Here is a 23,786-nt window from a genome sequence, read left to right as displayed (position 1 = left end):
AAGGGACCCTCAACAAAGGTATCCGATGGAACTGTGAGATGTCATAAAATACGTAATTTCTTCAGAGTTACAGCTTAGACTGACAGTTCGTTTATCCAGTAATAGGGACTATAATTTGTATAGACAATTCCATACTAATAGTATGTGAGTTCAGGCCATTGCAAGGTTTCCACGAGGTACGAATTGCGAAAGATAATGGGGGTCCTATACTTCCATATTACATAACTGAACCGAGAGTACAAATGCAATCTATACCTTTCTTTCCTTGGTTGTCTGGTAAACATGGAAGTAACAAATTTACAGTCGTTCTTCACATGAATCAGGAGATGACGAGGAATTTCGCAACAATGATGTACGGACGAAACAGATGAAAAGAATAAATTGGGTAGGTAATCAGCAAATGGAGAAATGGGTGGAAATGTAAGGGTTGTAGGACAGAAAAGGTCGGGAAAAAGTTGATCTTCGCTTTTCATTCGCTGACTCTGCTCCGGCTAAGCCTGCGCTGGCTCCAGGGACGCTGGAGGCGTACGGAAACATCAAATCACTGGCTTCATGGCCTAAATCCCATAATGCCTCACTGAATATTCCAGCAGCTGCTGGCTGGGGCAGATCATCTCTTTCACTCTAACACCATTTTTGTAGATTTTGAACGTTGGAATTGTCCTTACGTTTTCAGCACGTGCAACGGCAGGGCTCTCATTTACATCGACCTAAAGTGAAGACCAAAATGGTATGTTAATATAGGCCAGATTTTGGATGGTGTGATGGATGAACCATGTAACGGTGCTAGTTACCTTGAGGAAATTGACAGATGGGTATCTGGTACACAGTGTGTTCACACATGGGGAGATTTTGCAGCACTGCTGATTTAAAGGTGTCATGAAATGGACGACTGAAACCCCTGTAAATTTGAAACAGACCAATAAAACACATCAAACAAAGAAAAGCTAAGAACTATCATTGCTGCTAAGAACATTGGGTGATAGATAGCAAGTGACCAGACAGTAAAAGACAAAAGAGTGACCAAATTATGTACATCCAATCAGCATTAGTACAATGACAGGAAAGTAAATGCCATGTGAAGATTGCTTGCACGGCAGAAAACAGTAACGAGTACTAGCAAGTGGCAAGTGACAACCTGTGGTACAACTTCGTGCCTAGTAGCAAAAGTTAAGATTGTCGTACTAATGTACTGTTCAATTATTACTCATCTGCAAGTCAACATCATCCACTGCATGTGCGAGGAACAACGAAGCAAAACATTTGAAAAGTAATGTTAACCCAAACAATTAACCGGGACTGCTTATTCTTGACTAGTAGCAATTATAAACGAGTAATAGTAATATATTAGTCGGATATCTGTGTCAAGGTAAATCTAACAAAAATAGAGAACAAAATAAACGAGGGTGGCTTGTGTGGTCTGTTTGCGCTGCATCTAAGTCAACTATTATCGCTCCTTTCGCAGTAGACAAACAGACTGAACAAGCAAAACAAGGACCCAGAGCTCACTATAATGTACCAATGCTAGCTAAAAGGAGCTTCGTCTTCTGCATCTGCCAAAGATTTACCACAACTAAGTAGCTGATTCTGGTTACATCTGGTTAGGTGAGCTATTCAAATGTTGAGTACCAAATGCAAGACTAAGCTCTCATATTAGGGTTATGACAATCGAAGATACTGTGCTCACATGAAGGTTATTACTTGATACCGTGATGTTCTTATTTGCTATCCTCTACTTTAGTCTTTAATAGTGGCAGAATTTATGTGATGGATACATGTTTTAGGAAATTCTATGCACAAATGATAAACGGTCTCTCATTATTTTGAGTTATTAATAGCAATATTAGGTTTCTAAGAAGCTAGCTCGTGGTATCAACAAAAAAAAAGACATGAATCAACATTTTAAATAACGAATATGGCTGGTTACAAGACAAACCTGGCAAAGATGTAGCCATCTGGAATTGTTCCATTCCTGTAATTGCTTCAACCTCTCCTCCAAACTTCATGTTGGATACTTCCTCACCTCGAGATGACTTGAGAGCAACCTGGGCATGGAAATAGGCTTCAGCAACCCCTGTGTCACCTGGAAGTTCCTTTCTGAGAACCTCATAATCCTTTACAGCTTCCACCCATCGCTCCATCTACCACCAAAAGAGCAAGAAATGCAATTACTTATTCGTTTTCCAAGCTCTAAATCAGGAAAAACAGAAAGGACTAAAGAGAAAAGAAAAAGATATATGCTACCTTGCCATAGGAAGCTGCACGCCTGAGCAAAGCCTTGCTATAGTTGGGTTTAATCTTGAGAGCTTCATTGCAATCCTCAATGGACTTCTCCCACTGCCCTAGATTGAACCTGCAAGCTGCCCTATTGCAGTACAGGACTGAATTCACAGGGTGTTGCTTGAGCCCTTCACCATAAGCTAAGCAAGCATCCGAAAAATTTCCAGAATTGAAGAGCTCATTCCCTAGAGATCGTGCTCTAGCCACAGCTTTCACTTTGTTGTGCATAGTTACCACTTCAGTGTTTCCGGGATCTATTATCCTGGCCTTATCTACGGAAGAGACCGCATGGTCAAACCTGCAAAACGCTCACTCGTGTCAAGTAATTGGATAGCAAGCTGTAGCAGGTTACATGCAAGTTCATAGACAAACAATTATTGCTTGTGAGCATAACAATGGGAAAAAACATAAAAAAGTTCATAGACATGTAAGGCAGTTTTTCACTTCACTCAGGTGGGAGTAATAGGAATAATATTGATCGGTTAATTTATTTATGTCCATGTAATGAGAAATTCGCTCAATTACCTTCCCAATGCCATGTCAACTTGGGCATGTACATAAAAGAGGTATGCATTGGCGAGGAACCCACAATATTTGGTGTCTGGGGAGCATGAAGATGAATAATCAAACTTGGAGGCACTTGTGATAGCCAGATCAGCCTCATCAATATGATTGAGCCGGAGAAGAGCTTCTGCCCTAGCAGCCAACAGCTGCAAATGGTGAATTACATGAGTGCGTGTTCTTTAATCATGAGTTCACGGCTAGTCAATATCAAATTACATGAAGGATGGAATCTAACCAGAGCAGAGGAGTCAGCTCCGGCCGCAATAGCAGCATTGCTTTCCCTTAGAACACTCTTCCAGTCACCAACCTTTCGTGCATCCACACATCTCCCCAAGTGCTTTTCCACTGTTTGCAGTCTGTGCAACTCTAGGAGATCAGGCTGCGGGGTCACCAGGGAGAGGTGCCTCAGAGCATCCTCGATGTGTCCTAGCCTGCACTTCAATAAGATCAGAAGAGTAAGTTGCATGAGTAAAGAATTTAAGAATCACCTAATCTAGTAAGCCAACTCACGAGAACAATACAGAGGACCAATGATGATTGCAGGAGAGGAACAATGCTGCCAGTTTACCGAGCCAGGGAAAAGTTAAAACAAACTAGCCAATAGGAGTACATTGACCGTATACAAGGTTACTATTTATGGTTTTGTACCAAATCAAGCATTTCTGATTCTCTGGAAAGTAGAAAAACAACTGTTTCGAACTATGAAGGGAATGAAGCAACACACAAGGCAGTGTTCAATAATCAGATCAACCCGGTTCCACATGGATGCCTGGCACTATAAAGTAAGATACTCATGAAAACCTTGAGCCTATTGTAGAAATAGTATTCCATGAGCAATCAATACTGAACCAACATACCCCATGACTGTTTGGTAAGCTCTACTAAAAATAGCAAATTTTAGATTCGAAGTGTAGACACGTTATCGGAGCAATTTTTCTTTAGCTAAGATCGTCGGAGCAAATCACTGTCCATGCTGTAAAAGAAGCTGCTTTGACCGACAATTCCAAAAGGAAAAGAAAAATCGGAGTAAAGCCACAGATCCAAGAACCGATCTTTGTGCCGCCCACCCAACCAATCCATTCACCTTATATGCAGGGAAGCGAGTCGCTGGTGTGCGCGGCCGTACGAAGGATCAATCCGCAGAGCCTCCTCGCACTCCTTGACGGCCTCACCGAGGCGGCGGAGCCCAATGAGCGCGGCGGCGCGGTTGCCCCGGCACGCGGCATTGTCGGGGCACATGGCGAGCGCGCGGTCGTACAGCCTCAACGCCTCCTCGAAGCAACCCTTCTTGTACTGCTCGTTCCCGGCCCTCTTGACCTCCTCCCGGTCGGCGACCGACATGGCCCGCATGACCATCGCGTCCTCCTCGGTGGAGGGCGCGGCGCCCCCGCAGCGCGAGCGCACGATGCTCCCATGGCCGTAGTTGGCGGTGCCCGAGCCGAGCACGTCGTGTCGGGTGGCGCGCGGCGGGGGCGGCGGGGTGGCCGCGGAGCAGGACGAGGGCAGCGGCTTGGTGAGCCGACCGGAGGGATAGATGTTCCCCGCCGGGAGCGCGTTGGTGAGCGGCGAGGTGGCGGAGCTGGAGCAGGCGCTGGTGCCGGAGGTGAAGATGAGGGGCCCGGAGCCGGTGCGGCGGTGGCCCGGGCGCGCCCCGCGGGGAGGGGCGTCCGAGGGGAGCGGGATCTCGCCAGAGTGGCTCCTACGCGAGGCGAGGCCCGAGGCGGGCGCGAGGGGGGCCCTGGAGACGGAGACGGAGCCGGAGGAGCCCGAGGAGGAGCTCGGGGTGGGGAGCTTGGAGGAGTGCGGGAGCGGGGAGACCGGCGAGAGCCTGCCTGGCGGGAGCGTGTCGGGCTTGTCGGTGGAGGAGAGGAGGACGGCGGCGGCGAAGGCGTCGGAGAGGGTGTCCGGCATTGGCGCCGGCGGGCGGTGGGACATTCCGCCAAGCACCTAGGGTGCGGCGCTGGATCTCGCGCGTCGGCTGCTGGCTCGGTCGCTCGCTAGTGCGGCATGGAAGAGGGGCGCGGATGGGGATGGGGATCTCGCGAAGGGGAGGGAGCGAGCGGGCGAGGAAGCAAGGAATGATGAAGGCGGGGGAGGCGAGGTGGGAGTGGGACGGGGTAGATTTGGAGGAAGCTGGGGACTGACTGACTGGCAGTGAGACACTCCGTCGCAGCGTGGAGCAGTAACAACGGGGCGGGGCGGGGCGGGCGGAGGACGGGACGGGACGGGACGGGTGAGGTGATTCGCTCGCGCTCGCCGCCTCCTCGCTTTTCCCTCCCTCGCTCGCCTCGTCGGTTTTCGGCAGGTCGCGGTTCCCGCGCCGCGCCGGCTGCCCTCCCTCCAGCTTAAAATTAGCTTAGGACATCTTTAATAGTTTTCCTTTTCAAGTCACGTTCTTTCTATAAAGACATTTTTATTTTCTTTAGTATTTTAATTATTTTCTTTTACGATTTTTTCTGAAAGGATTTTTAAGGTTATTCTCTTCATTTTGATATTTTCTCTCATTTCTATTCACAAATCTTTAAAAAAAAGTTGTTGAAGATAAAGGAAAACAAAGAAATGAGAATAAGGAGGAAAATTAAAAAGTGAAAAAAGAAAAAAATATATGGTTAAAGATGGTATTACAATCCCGCTTATATATATAAGTATCATTGTACATTTATGATATAGTATAATATTCTACATCTCGAATCCAACATCTAACCCAACAAACCAACCTAATCCACTTTCCTCCCCTACTATTATTGTAGCATATGGGCTAATCCACTCCTCCCGTTGATTATTATAGCAACTAGCCCAACCGAGCTAGTCGTGCGCTTGAGCCCACCTAGCTACACGCTAGTCGAGCCCACACGCGCCACATGATCGCCTAGCTCGCTCGCCTCGTGCACGCGTGCCCACCACGTGTTGCTCGTCCCGTGTCGCCCGCTTAGTAGTCGTCCAGTAACTGTCATCTAGTAATTCTTCAGTAGTTATCCAGTAGCTACATTCAATAATTCTTAAGTAATTTTGTTGTGGGTTGGATGCTTTCAAATACAAATTTACTATGCTTTAGATGTTTCAATAGTTGTTAGTAGTGTGAGAATTTATTATAATTTAGATTCTTCTGTAAATTTTGCTATGGGTATGATGTTTTGAAGTACAAATATGAAAAATTATTATACGTTGAAAATTAATTTTATTATGATTTTAAAATTACTATGTTTTGGATGTTTTCAAGTAGAAGCGTGAAAATTTACTAGGAGTCAGATGCTTCAGTAGTTATATTAGTAGCTATCCAGTAATTTCAGTTATAGAAAAAATATCCAGTAATGTCAATAGTCGTCAATAGTTCAGTATTCAATAGTTCTAATTTAGAGTAAAATTATTCAATAGTATGTTAGTAGTGTTACTAGTTGTTGGTAGTTTTTCAATAATATCAGTAGTTATTCAATAGTTTCAAGTTATAATAAAATTATTTAGTAGTTTTATCAATAGTATAATTAGTTTGTTCAGTAGTGTCAATAGTTTTTAATTAGTAGTTTTATTTAGTAGTTGTCAGTAGTAACAAATCATTCAATAGCTTCAGTAGCTTTCGGTAGGTAGGAGTATAAGAGATGGGTATTTCGATAACAAGTTAGGAAACTTAGAGGTCAAGTCTCTAAGTTTTTTAGACCTATAAATAGAGATGTAGAGTTATAAGAGAGTGTGGACTAGTCATTTGAGCCTCTTGTGCCACCCATTTGAGAGCCTAGTGCTAGAGTTTTAGAGGAGAGGAAGTTGAGTGCTTAGACTATATAATAGGTGAGAGTTTTTTGATAGAAAAATATTTGTAATCTACCTAAAATAGGATTGACCTCTCTGAGTAATGAAGTTTATATTTTTGTATATGCTTGAATTCACCTTCTTCTAGTTTCTCTATTGGTTCTCTTAAGTTTGTAAATTTTCTTTTTTGGTTGTGTTTTTTTTGTTGGTTTTCGTTTTTGCCTTTGAGCTGCGATTTTTCAACCTTGGAAGGTTATTTTTCTTGTTGTTAGAGGCATAAATATTCATATACCCATATATTTGAGAATGTTTTGAATCCTCTTATCTCTAAACCATCAACCTGAAGAGTTGTTTCTTTCAGTGACTGTCTTTTTTCTTTAATTTTTGTTTAAATTTCAAGTTTTTTGTGCTCAAAGACACATAAAATGGCCTTAAATAGAGCATATGGTTTATATTCTATCCGTAGAGTCATGTTGTCTTGAAACTTTCTTTCTCGTTTTGTCTCTATAAAGTTTGCACTTTTGTTTGTGCATTTTTACGAAGCATGGGTGACCAATGAGTAGACCATCTATTTCCAAAAAAAAATTTAAGCGCTTATTCACACCCTCTAGTCACTGTTCTCGGTTCTACAATTAGTATCAGAGCCGATTTGATCACTTGTTGATCTTAACTGGCTTTGTGATCTGTAGACGATATGGAGAGAAGTGAAAAGATTTCTTTGTTCGATGATCAAGATTTTTCGTAGTGGAAGGTGTGCATAGATTATCTTCTAAGCCAATGAAGTACAATATGGGAGATAGTTGATTCTAATTATGCAATCCCTGCTTCTTGCATGATTCAGATTCAAATTAAACAGTATGAGGCCAACAATACGACTATAAATATTTTGTTTACAAGTCTGAGTTGAAATAAATTTGATAGGGTCCAACACCTTCGTACTGATGGGGTGATCTGGACTACTCTAGAGTCAGAGAAAGGCAAGATTAATACCTCACAATCCATGCCAGAAAAGAACAAGCCTGCACCTCAACATACAAAGAAGAAACTCATACCTAAGAAAGCTCCACAACCTAAGATGAGGGCACTTGTGAGAGAGCCCAAAGTGACCGGCAGACGAGCTCCTGATAGATTTTACCATTGCACTTACTGTCAGAGAAATGGTCACTTAGTTGGGTTTTACTTTCGTCGTAGGAGAGATGAGCAATGTGAGTGGCAGTGGAGTATCTGGGGCATATACCGCCCCTCTGTTGGTGTATATGAGCCTTTTCCTCGCTCCTACTCAAGAGTCTTGAGCGTTTTCAGTCTCTTCCTAGAGACATTGCTCGGTGTGAATTTTACCATGAATCATATGTTTTGGTCCACGTGTAAGGGGCTTTGAGTCCTAGCGCTTTGGCAGACCACGTGTTTCCCATCGTGGTAGTCGTCTCCAACGTGTTGGTGTTGAGTTGCATACTCCTACTGTTTTAGCTTCAAGATGGATGACCCAGTACTGGATTTCTAGGAGGTTTTTGACTAACCCCACTACTGAGCTATTCTAAGCATCACGAGTACATCACTTTCAGGGATGGTAGAAAAGGTAGAGTGAAGGCCAAAGGAACGGTAAAGGTAAATGAGAGTTTTAATCTCAAAGATGTGGTTTTGTTGAGCGTCTGGGATACAACCTGCTTTCAAGCACGATACTTCTCGAGTTTTTTTATTTTTTTTTGCGCTTTTTATTTGCAAGATTTCTCGAGTTAGGAGAGTCTTTAGAGACAATTTGTTGAGGTTTCTGGTTTTCTTGGTGTTTACTTGCTCAACCTTATTCTGAGATTTGGATGTGGCATAGGAAATTAGGGCACATGAGCTTTGTTTTGCTTACTCATTTGAGTGTCCTATGCTTGATCCGAGGATTGCCCAAGCTCAAGTTTGAGAAGAACCTTATTTGTGCTCCTTGTCTGCATAACAAGATGGTTGTCGCTCCTCACCCACCAGTCAATCTAGTGATGACTAAACGACTAGGAAAACTTCTCTATATGGATATTGTTGGTCCTTCTCGAGTTCATTCGACGGGTGAGAAGTGATATGTACTTGTTATTGTTGACGATTACTCTCACTACTCTTGGGTCTTCTTTCTTGTAAGCTAGGATAAAGTATTCTCAAACTTTCGGAGCTTAGTTTTAAGATTGTTCAAAGAACTCCCAGGTGCATCAAAAGCAATTCGTAGTGACAATAGCACTGAGTTGAAGAACTATCTCTTTGATGCTTTCTGCCTTGAACATGGCATTGAGCATCAATTTTCTGCCCCACGCGTTCCTCAGCATCAATTTTCTGCCTCACGCGTTCCTCGGCAGAATGGCGTGGTTGAAAAAAGAACATGACTTTAGTGGAGGTGGCTAGGACGATGCTCGATAAGCATGGGACTCCTAATAAGTTTTGGGTTCAGGCCATTAGTACATCGTGCTACATCTCAAATCAGATTTTCTTGCGCTCGATCTTGAATTTGACTTCTTATGAGTTGCGCTTTGGAAGGAAACCAAAAGTTTCACATTTGAGAGTTTTTGGGTGTTGATGCTTCATCCTAAAGCGTGGCAATCTTGATAAGTTCGATTCACGCTCTTCTGATGGCATTTTCTTAGGGTATTCTATTCATAGTCATGCTTACAGGGTTTACAATATTGACACTAACACCATCATGAAATCATATGATGTGACTTTTGATGAGTCAATCCCATGTGCTAATTCTATCTTTAAGTGTGCATGTGATTAGGAGGTGAGCGAGGGCATCTTTGTAGATGGCAACTTTCCAGCTCTTGGTGATGACGAGGATGATCCACTACTTCCCTCAATCACATATGCTCCAAAGCTGGCTATGGCTTCTTTTCCTCCTGCAGAGGGTCATGCAGCCTCTATTTTCATTTCAGCTGCTCTCGAGCTTGCACTAGCTATATTTGAGGGGGGGGGGGTATCTCAAGGCGTAAGGCCCCTCAACACATTCAGCGGTGACACCCTCTACATACAATGATCGGTGACATCAATGAGAGAGTGACAAGATCCAAATCTGTTTCTCATGCTCATTTTATTGATTCTGCATTCGTTGTTTCTTTTAAGCCTCATGATATTGAACATAATTTATCTTATTCAAATTGGGTCAATGCCATACATGAAGAGTTCGAAAATTCTAAGAGAAATTAAGTTTGGGTCGGGCCACTTCAAATAGGTTCATTGCTCTGGCCCAGAATACGATTAATCCGGCATGGGCTACGTGAGCTCCAAGTAGTTTACTGGACAAATTGTAGAGCCACCCCATAATGTTCACACATAGGCACAAAATATGTTTTTAAAAACAAACAGGGGGATGATGGGTCTGTAGTGAGAAACAAGGCTAGACTAATCGCTCAGGGTTACACTTAAATTGAGGGGATAGACTTTGGAGAGACCTTTGCACCGATAGTTAGGCTAGAAGCCATTAGGATCCTCCTAGCAATTGCGGTATCTCAGGATTTTAAGCTGTATCAAATGGATATCAAGAGTGCTTTCCTAAATGGTTTCATACAGGAAGAGGTCTATGTCAAGCAACCCCAGATTTTGAGCACCCTAAGTACCCTCACAGAGTAAACAAGTTTCATAAAGCTTTGTATGGGCTTAAGTAAGCACCCAGAGCTTAGTATGATAGGCTTAGTTCTTTCTTGTTATAGTATGTTTATGTCATGAGAATGGTTGATAAAACTTTATTCACTCTCAAGCATGGTAAAGATTTTCCACTTGTTCAGTTTTACGTGGATGATATTATTTTTTGTGGCTCTTCTCATGCACTTATGGCTAAATTTGCAGAAACTATGAGCAGGGAGTTTGAGATGTCGATGATGTGCGAGCTCAACTTCTTCCTTATACTTCAAATCAAGTAATACAAGTAGAGTATATTCATCCACCAGACGAAGTACACCAAGGAGCTGCTGAAAAAGTTTAACATGAGCGACGCGAAGCCCTTGGTGACAACGATGGCTACCTCAACTGTGTTGGGTTCGAATGAAGATGGCGAAGCGGTGGACCAGCGAGAGTTCAGGAGCATGATTGGCTCCCTCCTGTACCTGACGATGACAAGACCGGACATCCACTTCGTCATCTGTCTCTACACGTGCTTCCAAACTTCACCGAGGACGTCTCACCACCAAGCGATGAAACACATTCTGAGATACCTCAAGCACACTTTCGAGTATGGATTTTGGTTTTCTGATGCCTCTTCGCTTTCTCTTTGAGGTTTTTCCGATACGGATTTTACTGGTTGTAGAATTGATAGGAAGAGTGCCTCTGAAGCTGAAGTGTTAGTCTTCTCGCAAACAGTTTAGCGTTGCGCAGTCTACTACTGAAGCTGAATATGTAGCTATTGCTCATAGATTTTGTGGATGGTTGCTACCTTAAGAGACTTTGGGTTGTTAGATTTCAAGAGTGTGCCACTTTTGTGTGACAACACCAGTGCCATAAGTCTAGCCAATAATCCATTCTAGCACTCAATAACCAAACACATAGATGTGAGATTATACTTTCTGGGATACCTTAATGAGAATGGAAACATAGACTTGAAATATATTGATACCCAACACCAGCTAGCCGATATCTTCACCAAGCATCTAGATGCTACTAAATTTTCCTATTTGAGAGGAGAGCTTGGTGTGTGCCATCCCTATAGTATTGTGTAAGGGAAAGTTGCATTTGTATATACTACATCTTACTTTTATTGCATTTGCATCGTATCGCATCGCATCTTGTAAGATAATCATAGTAGCTAAGTTTTGATTTATATGTCTTTAGCATTTTCGTTTGTTAGAATTGAATTTGGACTAAATTGAATAGTTATACAGAGCAAATTTTAATTTTAGACTCCTCTTGATGCTTTAACATGAAACATTTCAAGCAAGCTAGCTTTCCTTAAAATGAATTTTGACAATTTTTTGAATCATGTAGACTATGAAATGTTACATTCTTGATCATCTTGTTTGTAATTGCTTTGGTTTAGTCAATGCTTATGTTAAGACTAGTTTGATGAATATCTTGCTCTAGGCTTCTTAGTTCAAGCTAGTGAATTAAGGAATATTACACTATATTTTCTGTCTTTGTGAAATATTGATAGAACCTTAGGGGAATATGTGTTCCTTGTATCGCAAAGACACTACTTGACTTGATCTTTTGAAAACTTGATAACTTGTGAAATTTGAATAATCTTGTGAAAATCAAGTTTCTTGCATAAAAATGTGATCCAATACGATTGTCTTGAAGCCTCGAGGTGTTTGCCATACCCAGTCGTGCGATATTTTGCTTGGATAAGTGGCAACTTGAGGATAAAAATAAAATAAATGTGCCTAAAAGATCAATTTTGTGTTTAATCACTTGATCTAAGTAAGTCTTGATTTCATATACGAGCGTTTGCAAAGCCTACTGTCATGAATATTTGTTTGCCTAGTTTGAGATTAAAGTTGGCTAGTTCTTAATGCTTGTATTGCCTCGGTACGAGCGGATGCTTATATGGTGGTCGCTTTGAACATGATTTGACCATATGAATTAGACCCGCCTTCCACCCTGGAAGCTGATCCACCATGTGGTCGATAATCGACTGTAGAGCCTCTTTGGTGAGTTTCCGCACCGACAGTGGCAACCCCAATAACTTGTAGGGGAAGTCGACAATGGTGCACTCCATTGATTCGTGCACCACATTTATGTCCATGGAGTTGCACTAAATCAAGGTCGTCGAGCACTTCTGGAGGTTGGTTCGTAGTCCTGAGGCAGTCCCAAACTAGCCGAGGATTTCTTGGATCACCAGAAGGTCACCTCACACCGGCTGCAGGAACAACACGACATCATATGCATAGAGCGACACCCTGTGGTGGATCGGTCGGGTCGAGAGAGGTTGAAGGAGCACGTTGTCGCTGACCTTGTTCAACATGGAGTTTAACACCTCCATCACTAATATGAATAGCATTGGTGAAAGCGGGTCACACCTACCGTAGTCATCTCTGGTGGTGACCTCACCGGGCTTGCCATTAACAAGCACTTGGGTGGAGGCAGTGACCAACAGGCTGGCAAGGGTATTGCGCTAGCTATGCCCAAAGCCGAGAGCCGAGGCGGGTGAGGATCTCCAAGAGAAAGCTCCACGACACAGAGTTGAAGGCTTTCGAGATGTCCAACTTGAGGAGTATATGCGGATCTTTCTGTTCGTGGAGCATTCTCGCCTTTTGCTGCACTAGGATAAAGTTGTCCTGGATGTAGCAGTCCCACATGAAAGCGCTTTGATTGGTGCCCACCATTGTTGGTAGGCGTGGTGCAAGTTTGTTCACCATTAGCTTGGCCACTAACTTAGCGTAATTGTGGATTAGGCTGATGGGGCGGAAGTCCTTAACCTACACGGCGTCCAGTTTCTTGGGCAACAAGGTCAAGTAGGCCGAGTTTAGGAGTCCCAGCTTCCTGTTGTCCCTTGCCTAAATGGCTCGGAGTGGCTCCATGATCTGTAGCTTGTTTCTGTATTCTTCACTGCAGTTCAATCTCCACTACAACACCAATGCAAAGGATTGGGGACAGAGGAGAAGGCAAGAGTTTTCTAGAAAAATACAAGAGTGTGCGTGAACATGTGCATGTACGTAGGATATATGGGAATTAGGGGTGAGTGTGTACTGAATCGATGCCAGGAGCAGGAGATGGCGACGACGCAAGCAAGGTCGTCGAGGAGGCGGAAGACCATAGCGGGTGGGCGGCGGTTTCACCGGTGAAACTCCGTCCAACCTATTTTACCAATTGGCTTGGATTTCGTCTGCGTTTTAGGCATGCCAATATTTATTTATAATTGGGAAACACCCTCCAACCTTTTTTGTTGTACAGAGCATGATAAAAGAAAACTAAAAAAATAGGTTTACCAATTTTGGGCATGTCAATATTTACTTATAAATTCATCAATATTTAACACATTAATTTAATTATGGAAAAAACAGCGGTACTTTCATGCATGTACATAATTTTAACATGTAGACGACAGTAATACGAACCTAATAAATTTTTTCATTTTTTTAGTTTTCGATATTTTCCTATGCGTTTTATATTATTTCAACAATATAACTATTACTCTTTTTGCTATTTTTCCGAAATTTAGCCAAAAAAATATGTATATATACAGATACGCATATATATGTATATATATATATATGTATACATATATATATATATATATATGTGTATGTATACATATATGAGACCTACCTAAGCAGTAGCTACAGTAGGTTAACCCTGGAATCCCTCTCAATCTTAGTCCTTTAATATATGTAATAGATGTCTTCTTCGTAGGAATTTTAGAGGATGTGTAACATGAGATCTAACCTCGAAGAAAGTTTCATTTCTGTCTATCTCATTTGATTTTTGTGTTTTTTCATGTTCCATCCAAATGATCGTTCAATAGTTTTCTTATGATTTTTCTTTATATAGGATTCAAGGTATAAGAGGATTTTAATCCTATGTTTTTTCTATTTCTGTGTTTTCAAAATCTTTCGTTCCAAAAATGTTATAACTAGAAAGACTTTCTCTACCTTTTATATATGTAACATGTCTTTCTATTATGTAACAACAAGTAAAAGATAGAGGAATAGGAAAAAGTTATATCCTATGTCCTCTGTATCTTAGGTTCTTGATTGGATCCCAGCTTTGCTTTGTTTATCCGGAGGGACGAGACGGGGAGAAAAATATATTAACCCGCTGGCAACATAAATTACCACAATAATATAATGCTTTCAATCTAGTCGTGCTCTGGACGGGACTATTCTCTTTCTTGAAACGTCACGCTTTCCTTAGGACACGGGAGGGGAATATTTCCTTGCGTCACGCGACGTCACGGTCAAGGGAAAAAGAAGGGAGCTTTTGTCAGTCCCACGACTGCCTCACTACGCTACGCTACACTACACCCTGTGCGTGAGGGAGTGTGCCGAATCATGAGCCGAGCGTGCTTGCATACTGACTGAGCTTAGTTTAATAAAGTCAGGGTGATGTCAGGGTCTCATCTCATGCCGGTGAAGTGAAATCCTCCTAATCCTATCTAGGCCCATACACACTCTAGGAAAAGACCATTTGGGATTGGTCAAGCACTCAAGCCTCCAGAAATTACTGAATGCGAAGTACATTGATCAGAGAAAAGGGAAGTTTGAAGAGAAATGTTCAGTAAATTGATCAGAGAAAAGAGAGGTAGGTGGCTGGCAACAAAATTGAAATCGCTGCACCTGGAGCCCTCGGAATCAAACGCATCTGCAGCTAGGCAATGAGCAATCGCGTGCGTCGACACGCGTGCTGGAATCTCCGTGATCTCCCGTAAGCCTCGCACGCCCTCTGTCGTGTTCTCCAGTGCTTTGCTTTGCTCCAGGTAGCAGCCGTTTGTCCCGGCTCGACTCGATTATTCAGACGAAACAAATCCAGAGCTGGCCGGCCTGTATCAATCTGGTATCTCATCGTAAATTGGGTGTGCGTAGCTACAAGCAATACAGTATCCTCGATGGACACGATCGGTCGCCAAGTTGGAGCTTGGACCATAGCAGCTTGGAGGTCAGAGCTCGCTCGCCGTTAACACCACCTGGACAGCTGTGCTGGCTGAATTATCAGACCTGGCTGCGATGCTTACCTGGAGATCATCGCATAACTGGAGGGCATGCATGATGCGATGACATGGGAGACGCGACGCCGGCGAGGTCCATGGTTGCTGGCCAATGCGTCCATGGTTGCTGGCATTATATTGGGGCATTTGTAAATTTGTTACTGATTTTTTATTTTTTTTAAAAATCACTCGAATGATAGTTCTAATAGTATTTTTTTAATATTTTAATGGTAAATTTACAATAACAATTTAAAATAGTGACAAATTTGTAATTTTCCCTTATATTTAAACGTTCGTGCGAGATAAAAGCTTGCAAAACTAAGGCGGTTTGTTGATAAGGGCTTGTTTTCCAGCAACCGGAAATGGAATTCCGGTTTGTTGATAAGGGCTTGTTTGGGTCCATGTCAATGCTCACCCTACTAAATATTGGCTCACTCTATCCAAACTAGCCGCTACTTGGATGGATGCTAACTTTTGGCTCATTGCAACCTGATGTTGGTGTCAACCAGCCTCCACAAGTCAATTCCTTGAACAGGCCGCGTGGAAATCGGCCGCCAATTCTTAGGTGAGCTAACTCTTGACAGGGTTAGACATGATACAATACAAACATGCCCTAAATAACCACATGCAGGCTTCGGTGAATCAGTTTTGGCCAAGGCATACTAATGTAGCACTAAATCTGATACAATAATCTTCTCTAGGAGCTCTGCCCGATCGATAGGAATAATAGTTTAGGTCTACACTTCAACGGTTCAACCTATAATTGCCACTAAATTACAGTTACAATGTGAGATGATCATATATTGGAGAATCTAATCTACTCGAGATCTCAATTCTCATTGGACTAGTGATGCATGTGGGTCTCTCCATCACCAAGCGGAGAAAACCAGCAATGCCAGACTGTTGATTAATCGATCGTCAATAACACATCATGCATGCACTAACCAGCTGCAGGGAAGAACATACTCGAATTGCTTATTAGTCATTCTTTGGGATCAACAACTAATACCCGTGCATGCACTGCTCCTTCGGGATCTGAAAAGAACCTAGTGCCTATGTTATGCTATTCAATTGACAAAAATATCACCAGATTAATTTATCCTTACTCTGCTTTATGTAGAGTAAGATTGAGCTAGCTCTGTATATGTATCTTGCCTTTCTCCTTCTGGTTCACCTCTGCCTCTGCAGAAATATTGATCTACTGAGTCGATATTCTTGTCATGCAAAAGCTAGTGATCAGCAATGGACATCAAAACAGAGCTGATTGGGCCAATGCAACCTGATTATTAGGCTGTGAACCATCGGCGTGAATTCATCAGCCGAGATCAACTTGAGATCTGTTAAAGCAAAGGAATCTGACTTGATTCATCTCATTTTCAGATGTGAAGAGTACTTACCCGAGTTTAATAGTGCTTGGCTGCTCTGCACGAGGCTAAAGATAGATTCCTAGAATGGGTGCAGGTCTGGGGGCAGCTGAGCTTCTGCTGATGTGGATTTGACTGTTGCAACACATGGGAGCCTCTCGTCCTCCTGCACCCATGGCTGCATTACATGGATCACCTGTAATGCTTAGCATCGTTGGTAGAACTCTGGCTAATTAGGTGGGAAGTGCCAGTGTATATCTCAATATCTAGGTTCGAATCCTCCTCATCTTGAATTTGAATGTTTCTTCTTATATACCCATTTCATTCTAAGTTAGTTGAGTTTTTTTTTATTGATAGAACTCTAGTGCAAGGGAAGGGGCGACTGATTTTTGAAATGGCTTAAGTTAATAAAGTGGCTAGTCTCCTTATAATATTTTATCATGGTAATTTTTTATTAAAATTTGGTCTCTTTAGCTTTTTTATGTATTGATTCGATTCATATATATTTTGATCAACTGTCATAATTGTGCGTCATGTTTAGGTATCATAATAAAATCAGAATATGTTTATTTGGCCTCTGTACCTTGCTTGTTGCCTACCTGATGCGATGACCTTAGACTATATAGTGCTTCTTAATCTAACTGTCTAGATTAAACAAAAGTCCATAACAAATACGATTAATAAATAGGTAAATTCGGAATTAAAAAATATGAAAAATTAGCAGTTCGACTTTCATACAACTTGGAAAGCAAAATATATAAATAAAGAGTTCAAATAAAATAAAAAATAATTAATAATTAAAATTGGGGTTAGAATGGAAAAAAGAAGGATCCATATGAAATAATGCCTTAGAAAAAAAATCAAATATCTAAATAAAGAGTCCATGCAAAATACAATTAATCAAATGTTATCATGATAAAATACTATAGCGAGACTGGCCACGCTATTTAGCGTAAGCCACTTTGCTAGTTATCTTAATATTTGAGGGAAAAAAGAGTCATCATGTTCGCTCTTAATGTCACAAAATTACCATATTAATCTAAAAAAGAAAAGAATCCTTCTTTTTTCCATTCTAAGACCGTTAGATGTTTATAATAATGAGCGGTCTAGTTTTTTTTTTCTTTTTTAGATTAATATGATAATTTTGTGACCCTAAAAGCGAACATGGTTGCTTTTTTCTCTCTCAAATAGATAGATTTAAGATCTCAAAGATCCATCTTTTGTGTGGCGCGCATGTACAAGAAACAGTAACTTTGTAATGGCTTTGTATTCAGACCAGTTTTTTTCCCTCTTAATATAATAACACTTAACTATCTACATGTTTGAGAGAGAGAGAAAAAATCTCATAGATCCTTTTGCTGTCCTCAACTTATGACGGGCACAATACGCACCATCGGTTATTCCAGTAATGAATATCCAACTCCATATGTAGGGTAGGGTTCTTTTAGCAAGAGGATGATCATAAAATAAATACAAACATGTTAGATGGGATATCCTCTGTCAGCTCTGTGACTAAGTGGATTAGACATTACTAATATCAAGATCAAAAATATTTATCTCTTTAGTAAGTGGCTTTTTAAATTACTAAACGATGATGTTGTTTGGCAAGGTCTACTAATGAATAAATATCTTGATAGTAAAGCTTTCACCTAAGTAGAAAGAAAGTTAGATGACTCTTATTTTTGTCTAGGTTGATGAAAGTTAGGGGGGTTTCTTAAATTGAATTCTTTTCAAATTAAGCATAGAACACAAATCAGGTTCTGAAAAGGCATATGATTGATCATAAAACCCCTTAGTGAGCAACTCCTCTCATTGTATAATATAGTAAGGAGAAAGCAAGACACTGTGGCTAACGTAATGAGATCAATACCTCTTAATATTTCCTTCCACATACCTATTCCCAGGGACATATTAATCGCTTGTCATAATTTAGTTTTAAAATAATACATGTTCAATTAACAAACGAAACAAATACATTTTGATAAATATACATGTCAATGGCCATTTTTTCTGCACAGTCCATGTATAATATGATGATTCATCGATTCTTTTCCCTTCCATCACGATGGCCGTGGAAGCTAAAGCTCCCACTTAAAATTAAGTTTTTCTTATGGTATTTATCAGGATAAGTAATTTTGACTAAGGATAATCTAACCAAAAGAAAATGAAATAAGAATCTCAAATGTTGTTTTTGCAACCACAATAAAAGCATTCAACACTTATTTTTCAAGTGTCACTCTCATATTCGATTTGCCAAATTATCTAGATTGTCTTAGACATTACCATGCTAAGGAACACGAACCATATTATGGGTGGTTGGTTACTCGACATGGATGCAAATAAAAAGAAAATGATCCTAGTTGGGATAGTCACTCTATTTTGGACGATTTGACTATGACGCAATGATATTGTATTTAATAAGAGAGCAACAACATATTTTTTTACAGGCACTCTTCAGAGGCACATACTAGTTAATATTTTGAGACTGTTACAAAAGGAGGACCAAAGGGAAGAGATCAAACTAGATTGCCAGAATTTGGATGTAGCAGCTATGGAACTCTTTGCCAATATTAACTGTAGTTTAGTTATATGTTATGTGCTGAATAATATCATGTAACCTGTCTAAAATAACTCTATTTTTTCAATAGGCTGAGATGATGTAATAATACAACAAAGACAGTATGCATCACCAGATGTAAAAGACCGGAACACTATCCTTTTTCTAAAAAATATGTAGGGTAAGGGGCTTTGAAGTTGAACTGATGGTGGGGCTACTGTTGCAATTTGTATGTTGGTGCAAGATTCAGATGCAATGTCACAAAAGATTCAATTTGGTCAGTTGTTTGCAAGATTCGAATTTGAAAATCAACGTCTACCAGTCTTGATTGCTGCATGAGCTCAATGGATGGACTGATCTCACCAGCGTTAATCTTAGTTAGTGATGTTCTGCTTCTGCACATGCAGTGAAAAAAAATCTACATCTGTCTAAAGGGGGCCAGCTAGCTAGTACATTTAATTTAAATGACAGTAATTAAAGAGTGAAGCTGTTACAAAAGTAAGCATGCAGGGAGCAAAATATTCTTACAAATTAAAAGGTAAACACGAGCACTTTCTGCAAACCGATATTCTAGAAATCACTTCAGTTTGTACCTTGACAACAGTGGTAGTAGTAAATCAGTGCAACTTCTTCTTTACCTAGCAAATGGCAAGACCATTTGTAAGGGAGAGTAGGATATCTTGTCCATGCATGATCCGGCGTTTGTCAAGAAGAAGAGCACGAGGACTCGAACGTCAAGACCCTCCGGCGCTTGTTGAGAAGCGACGCCCTCGGCGCGAACTCGAGCGCGGTGTTGGCCTTGTCGAGGACGGACTGGAGCGCCTGGCGCACCGCGTCCACGCTCACGACGTCGTCCCCGCACGACGACATCAGGAAGGTGAACCGGACGCGGCCGCCCAACGTGGTGACCTCGGAGCCGACGACATTGAGCCGCAGGGGCCCCAGCGCGTGCTTGACGTCCGCGAAGAGGTCGGCGCCGTCGTCGCAGCTGAGCGTCGCCCTGACGAGGGAGCCTCCGCCGTTGTGGCCGACGATCCTGCCGCGAGATGGCGATGATGATGGTGCGTCATGGACCAGCTCGACGGCGACGTCGTCCGCGTCGGCCGGGACGGCGCAGTGCCTGCTGATTCGCGCCGCGCTGCTCTTGAGCCTCTTGACGTGGGTTACTACTTCCGCCAGCAGCGCGGCCTTGTCCATCTGCATCCCCAAGGGAATCAAGCGTCCGTTAGGCCATAACGCTTAACGCTTTCTGCTATATATGGTATGCTTTCATCATGGGGTGGTGACTGGTGATGAACTGACGATCAAGGTCATTGCGTTGGAGCACGGAACAGCGCCGCGCGTGCAGAAATAGGGGCGTTACTTTTTTTTCGGACGCCCCCGCCTCCTGCCCGCCCTCAGTCGTCTCCGGCGACGTTCCCGCTGTCGGATCCGTATCAGCCACCTACTAACCCTGCCAATTCGTGCTCCCCCACCTCACTCTGGTCCACCGGCTGTTCTCCCCCAAAGTCTCCTCTAAAACTGGCGATAAAGAACCCGGAATCAAACCCCCCGCCGGAACCTCGCCGGCACCCGTGTTCTGAGACATAGGAACTGTGCTGAAATAGAGCTCGTTAGGCTGCACGCTCTACTCCTCTAGAAAAGTTTGGCTTGGCCTCGCGCGCGTGCCCGCCCGTGCCTGGGCCATCTATCTTATTAGGCCTACTGCCAACAGCCAACTAACTTGCCACTGCTGGACCTGGACCGAGCCACGCGCGTCACCCTCGCGGCCTTGCCCGCATGGCGGCACGGCACGGCAACGCCATTGGCATCGGGCAGGCGCACCACGCAAGCCGGTGCAACACCCCCGCCACCGCATCCGCATCCGCATCTAGAACGTCATGGGACAACTTAAACATTTCTTCTAGCTACAGGAAGAGCAGAGCACTCACCTTGTCAGTGCAGGGCACCATGCTCCGGAGCGTGGCGAGGTGCGCGTTGATCCTCTCCCTCCGCCGCCGCTCCGCCTCGCTGTGGCTCTTGAGGGCCATCGCCGCCTTCTTGGTATGGTCGCCCTTTCTCTTCGGCTGCTCCGTGGAGGCCGCGTTCAGCTCCTCCGTTCTGCCGTCCAAAAGGACAGACGACGTCGACGCTCCCGGCTGGCCAAGTTCATGTCCGTAGAAGAACCCGTCGAAGAGCCCGGAGTCGCTGAAGGGGGCAGAGCCCATGTCGTCGCGAAATGCTGGCAGAACGACAATGATCCACAAGACAAAAATGGCATAACAGTGAAACTGCAGACTGCAGTTCAGTAAATGCAAGGTGAGAGTACAGTTTCTTCAACTGGCCCAGCACGGTAGAAGGCGAGCGGCATATAAAGATCAGGGCCCAAGGACTCCTGTTTCCTTGCAATCCTAACAAGGCAGTGCAAGTTGAGCAAGAGATGTTGCTTCTTGCTTCTTCCAAGGGATCACAAGGGCCAAGAACACGCCTCCAGAATGTCAAGAGTCTTGCACAGAATAGAAGAGCAAAGTCCAAGCACCGTTGTTTCCCAAGGACCCGCAGGCTTCGACAAGGAAAGGCAGCAAGAAACAAGGAGGCAAACAGCAGCAACACCAACGCCCTGGTTCCCAAGAACACGGCCCAGACAAGCTAGAGCCCTTCTCCCAAGATCGCCTCAGAACGGCAGGATCGCAGGAACAAGCTCGCAACGAAATCACAGGAAAAGCAGAGCCATGTCGTTCCAGGATGGGAGGAGGACAGGAACAGACAGGAAGCAGAAGGGCACAGGAAAACCTGGCCTATGATGCCCTTCGGATTGATCACGAACTAAAGGACACCAAGAAGAGAGGGGCAGTGAACACGAACACGAAACCAGCTCAGGTGCCTGGAGGCCGACTCGGAGGGCAGGACCAGAAGGGAAGCCTGACACGCCGCAGCTTCGTCTGCTCTGAGCACTCCTTGCTTCCACCGGTGCCGATTCTTTGCACGCCGCGTAGCATATCCATCACTGGCTTCAGTGAACTTGTTCAAGAGCATCTAGTGAAGGGAATGCTTCATCTTGGAGCTTCTCTGCTTTGTGAAAGGGATCATCTTCTCACGCAGATAAAGGAAACGATATGTATCTGAATTTTCTCTCTGTTTCTTGGTGATTGTTTTTTTTTTATTTGTGGCTTTCAGGAAATTCTGTAACAAGAGAATGAAGGGAGCTCTCAGAATGTTCTACAGCTTGGAGGAAGAAGATGCAGCTCTTTGTGAGGTGAAGATCTGAAGGGATTGAAAGGAAGGGAAAATTTGTAACATATGTGTTCCTGACTTCCTCTTTGATTATAGGTTGTTTTCTGAAGTTGACGTAGAGGATAAGGACTTGTTGCCCATTTTCTATGTTGCTTGTTGGATTTGTTTTTGGTTTGCTTTATTGTCTTCTTGCACTTTGTTTGGATATATTTTCCCTGTCCTGATAATGCTACAAGGATTTCTTGATGTGCATACGTAATTGTTCAGGGTTTATCACTATTCACTAGACAAGAACTCCTCATATTTTTCAATTATAGGGTCTTGATAATTCTGATATGAGCATCGTTAAGCGAATATGAGACTTGCAAGGGAACTCTGGGGCGTGGATGAACTTTGATCTAACATATCTAACCAATGCCAGCATCACTTTCTTTTAAGAAAAAAAATGTTTACTTGCTACAGGGACCACAGAACAAAATATATCATTCCGTGAGAGGTAACGTCGTGTGGAGTGTGGACACCTAAGTTTGATTGTTTGAAATATTCTCACCTATCCCTGACTTAAGGCATTAAATTTTGTCAGCCAGATTCAACAGAGGTATAGTCAGGGTGCTTGGATAAGGGGGATTGATTTGCAGGGTTCCATCATCAAATACAAAGCTTGTAGTTTTGCTCTTCTCCTAATATATCCCGGCACACTCATGCCGTCCTATTGACTTTTTTTTTTGGCAAAGTTTGTGGTTGACCAATATTGCTCATACAGTCGGTATAGTAAGTATATGTAGGGTTTAGTTCAAATCTGGATAAAAGGATTTGAATCCAAATCCCCCAATCCATACATACCCATAGATACAAGTGACTATCAATGGTCCAATCAAACATTCTTACGCCGTGGTAAAAGAATAAGCATAAATCAAGTGTTGTGATGAGGCATTTTGGCGCACTAAGATCCAACCGTTGATTTTATAATACCTTTGCGTGTTTTCTACATTTTCTTCCTGTGTCTTTGACAAACTTTTTTGGAAGACATGTATTTTGGATAAATTATCTCAAGAAAATGCAAAGGAAGGACCATATATTATAGGTTGGGTAATTCAACCAACTGCATATATTGCAATCCATATTTGTCTCCCCTACATGTATTTTTCCCTTTTCATGTGATCTTGCCAGCCAACACAGCTCTAAGCATCTTGATGTTGCCATTTCAACCATCCTCTTTGGCTCTATGTGAGCTATGGTCAGTGACAGATCCAGCGGGGGACTTGGGGGCTCCAGAGTCCAGCCCCCGTACTGGCTGCAGCTCCACTGAAATGAAGGGTTGGAGGAGGGATGAAGAAGAGGGAGAGGTGTGGAGGAGAAAGAAGAAGCCAGCCCTCCCTCCTAGGATTTGGTTCTAGCTCCGTCACTGCCTACGATACCAAGTGTTTCGAATACGATTTTGCTTCTCAAGTCATATTCAAAAGTTTAT

At 42.8% G+C, this 23,786-nt stretch overlaps 2 protein-coding genes across 8 annotated transcripts; both read right to left on the bottom strand.

Moving 5' to 3' along the window:
* Nucleotides 1-188: 188 nt before the first annotated feature.
* LOC133922183 (inactive TPR repeat-containing thioredoxin TTL3-like) lies at nt 189-5,185 on the bottom strand. The gene is made up of 7 exons (XM_062367426.1): nt 3,929-5,185; nt 3,080-3,275; nt 2,806-2,990; nt 2,245-2,578; nt 1,937-2,141; nt 795-901; nt 189-710 (listed from the first exon to the last, which is right to left on the bottom strand). Exons 1-7 carry the CDS (start codon nt 4,777-4,779, stop codon nt 558-560), a joined length of 2,031 nt encoding a protein of 676 aa, XP_062223410.1. The 5' UTR covers nt 4,780-5,185; the 3' UTR covers nt 189-557.
* Nucleotides 5,186-15,852: 10,667 nt separating this feature from the next.
* Nucleotides 15,853-22,382, bottom strand: LOC133921937 (transcription factor bHLH30-like). 7 transcript variants are annotated; one of them, XR_009910382.1, is made up of 4 exons: nt 21,037-22,382; nt 16,582-20,302; nt 16,291-16,366; nt 15,853-16,219 (listed from the first exon to the last, which is right to left on the bottom strand). XR_009910382.1 is itself a non-coding variant. In XM_062367092.1 (2 exons), the coding sequence occupies exons 1-2, from the start codon at nt 21,310-21,312 to the stop codon at nt 19,811-19,813; spliced, it is 768 nt and encodes a 255-aa protein (XP_062223076.1). In that variant the 5' UTR covers nt 21,313-22,382; the 3' UTR covers nt 15,853-19,810. The 7 variants fall into 7 exon arrangements, 1 of the variants encoding a protein (XP_062223076.1); XR_009910398.1 differs by having other exon boundaries at nt 15,853-16,132; XR_009910380.1 differs by having other exon boundaries at nt 15,853-16,230; nt 16,291-20,302.
* Nucleotides 22,383-23,786: the final 1,404 nt, after the last annotated feature.

This window comes from Phragmites australis, chromosome 1 (genome assembly GCF_958298935.1).
Source record: "Phragmites australis chromosome 1, lpPhrAust1.1, whole genome shotgun sequence".
In the NCBI taxonomy this organism is placed as follows: Eukaryota; Viridiplantae; Streptophyta; class Magnoliopsida; order Poales; family Poaceae; genus Phragmites; species Phragmites australis.
Note: the sequence above shows the minus strand (reverse complement) of the source record. Positions and strands in the feature narration are given on the sequence as shown.

Coding starts and splice junctions, on each gene's coding strand:
- LOC133922183 (XM_062367426.1), bottom strand. CDS start 4,779: ATGTCCCACCGCCCGCCGGCGCCAATGCCGGACACCCTCTCCGACGCC. Junction 2,991..3,079: donor GAGCTGACTCCTCTGCTCTG/GTTAGATTCCAT, acceptor CACCATTTGCAG/CTGTTGGCTGCTAGGGCAGA. Junction 2,579..2,805: donor GTTGACATGGCATTGGGAAG/GTAATTGAGCGA, acceptor AGCGTTTTGCAG/GTTTGACCATGCGGTCTCTT.
- LOC133921937 (XM_062367092.1), bottom strand. CDS start 21,312: ATGGGCTCTGCCCCCTTCAGCGACTCCGGGCTCTTCGACGGGTTCTTC. Junction 20,303..21,036: donor TGGTGCCCTGCACTGACAAG/GTGAGTGCTCTG, acceptor TTGGGGATGCAG/ATGGACAAGGCCGCGCTGCT.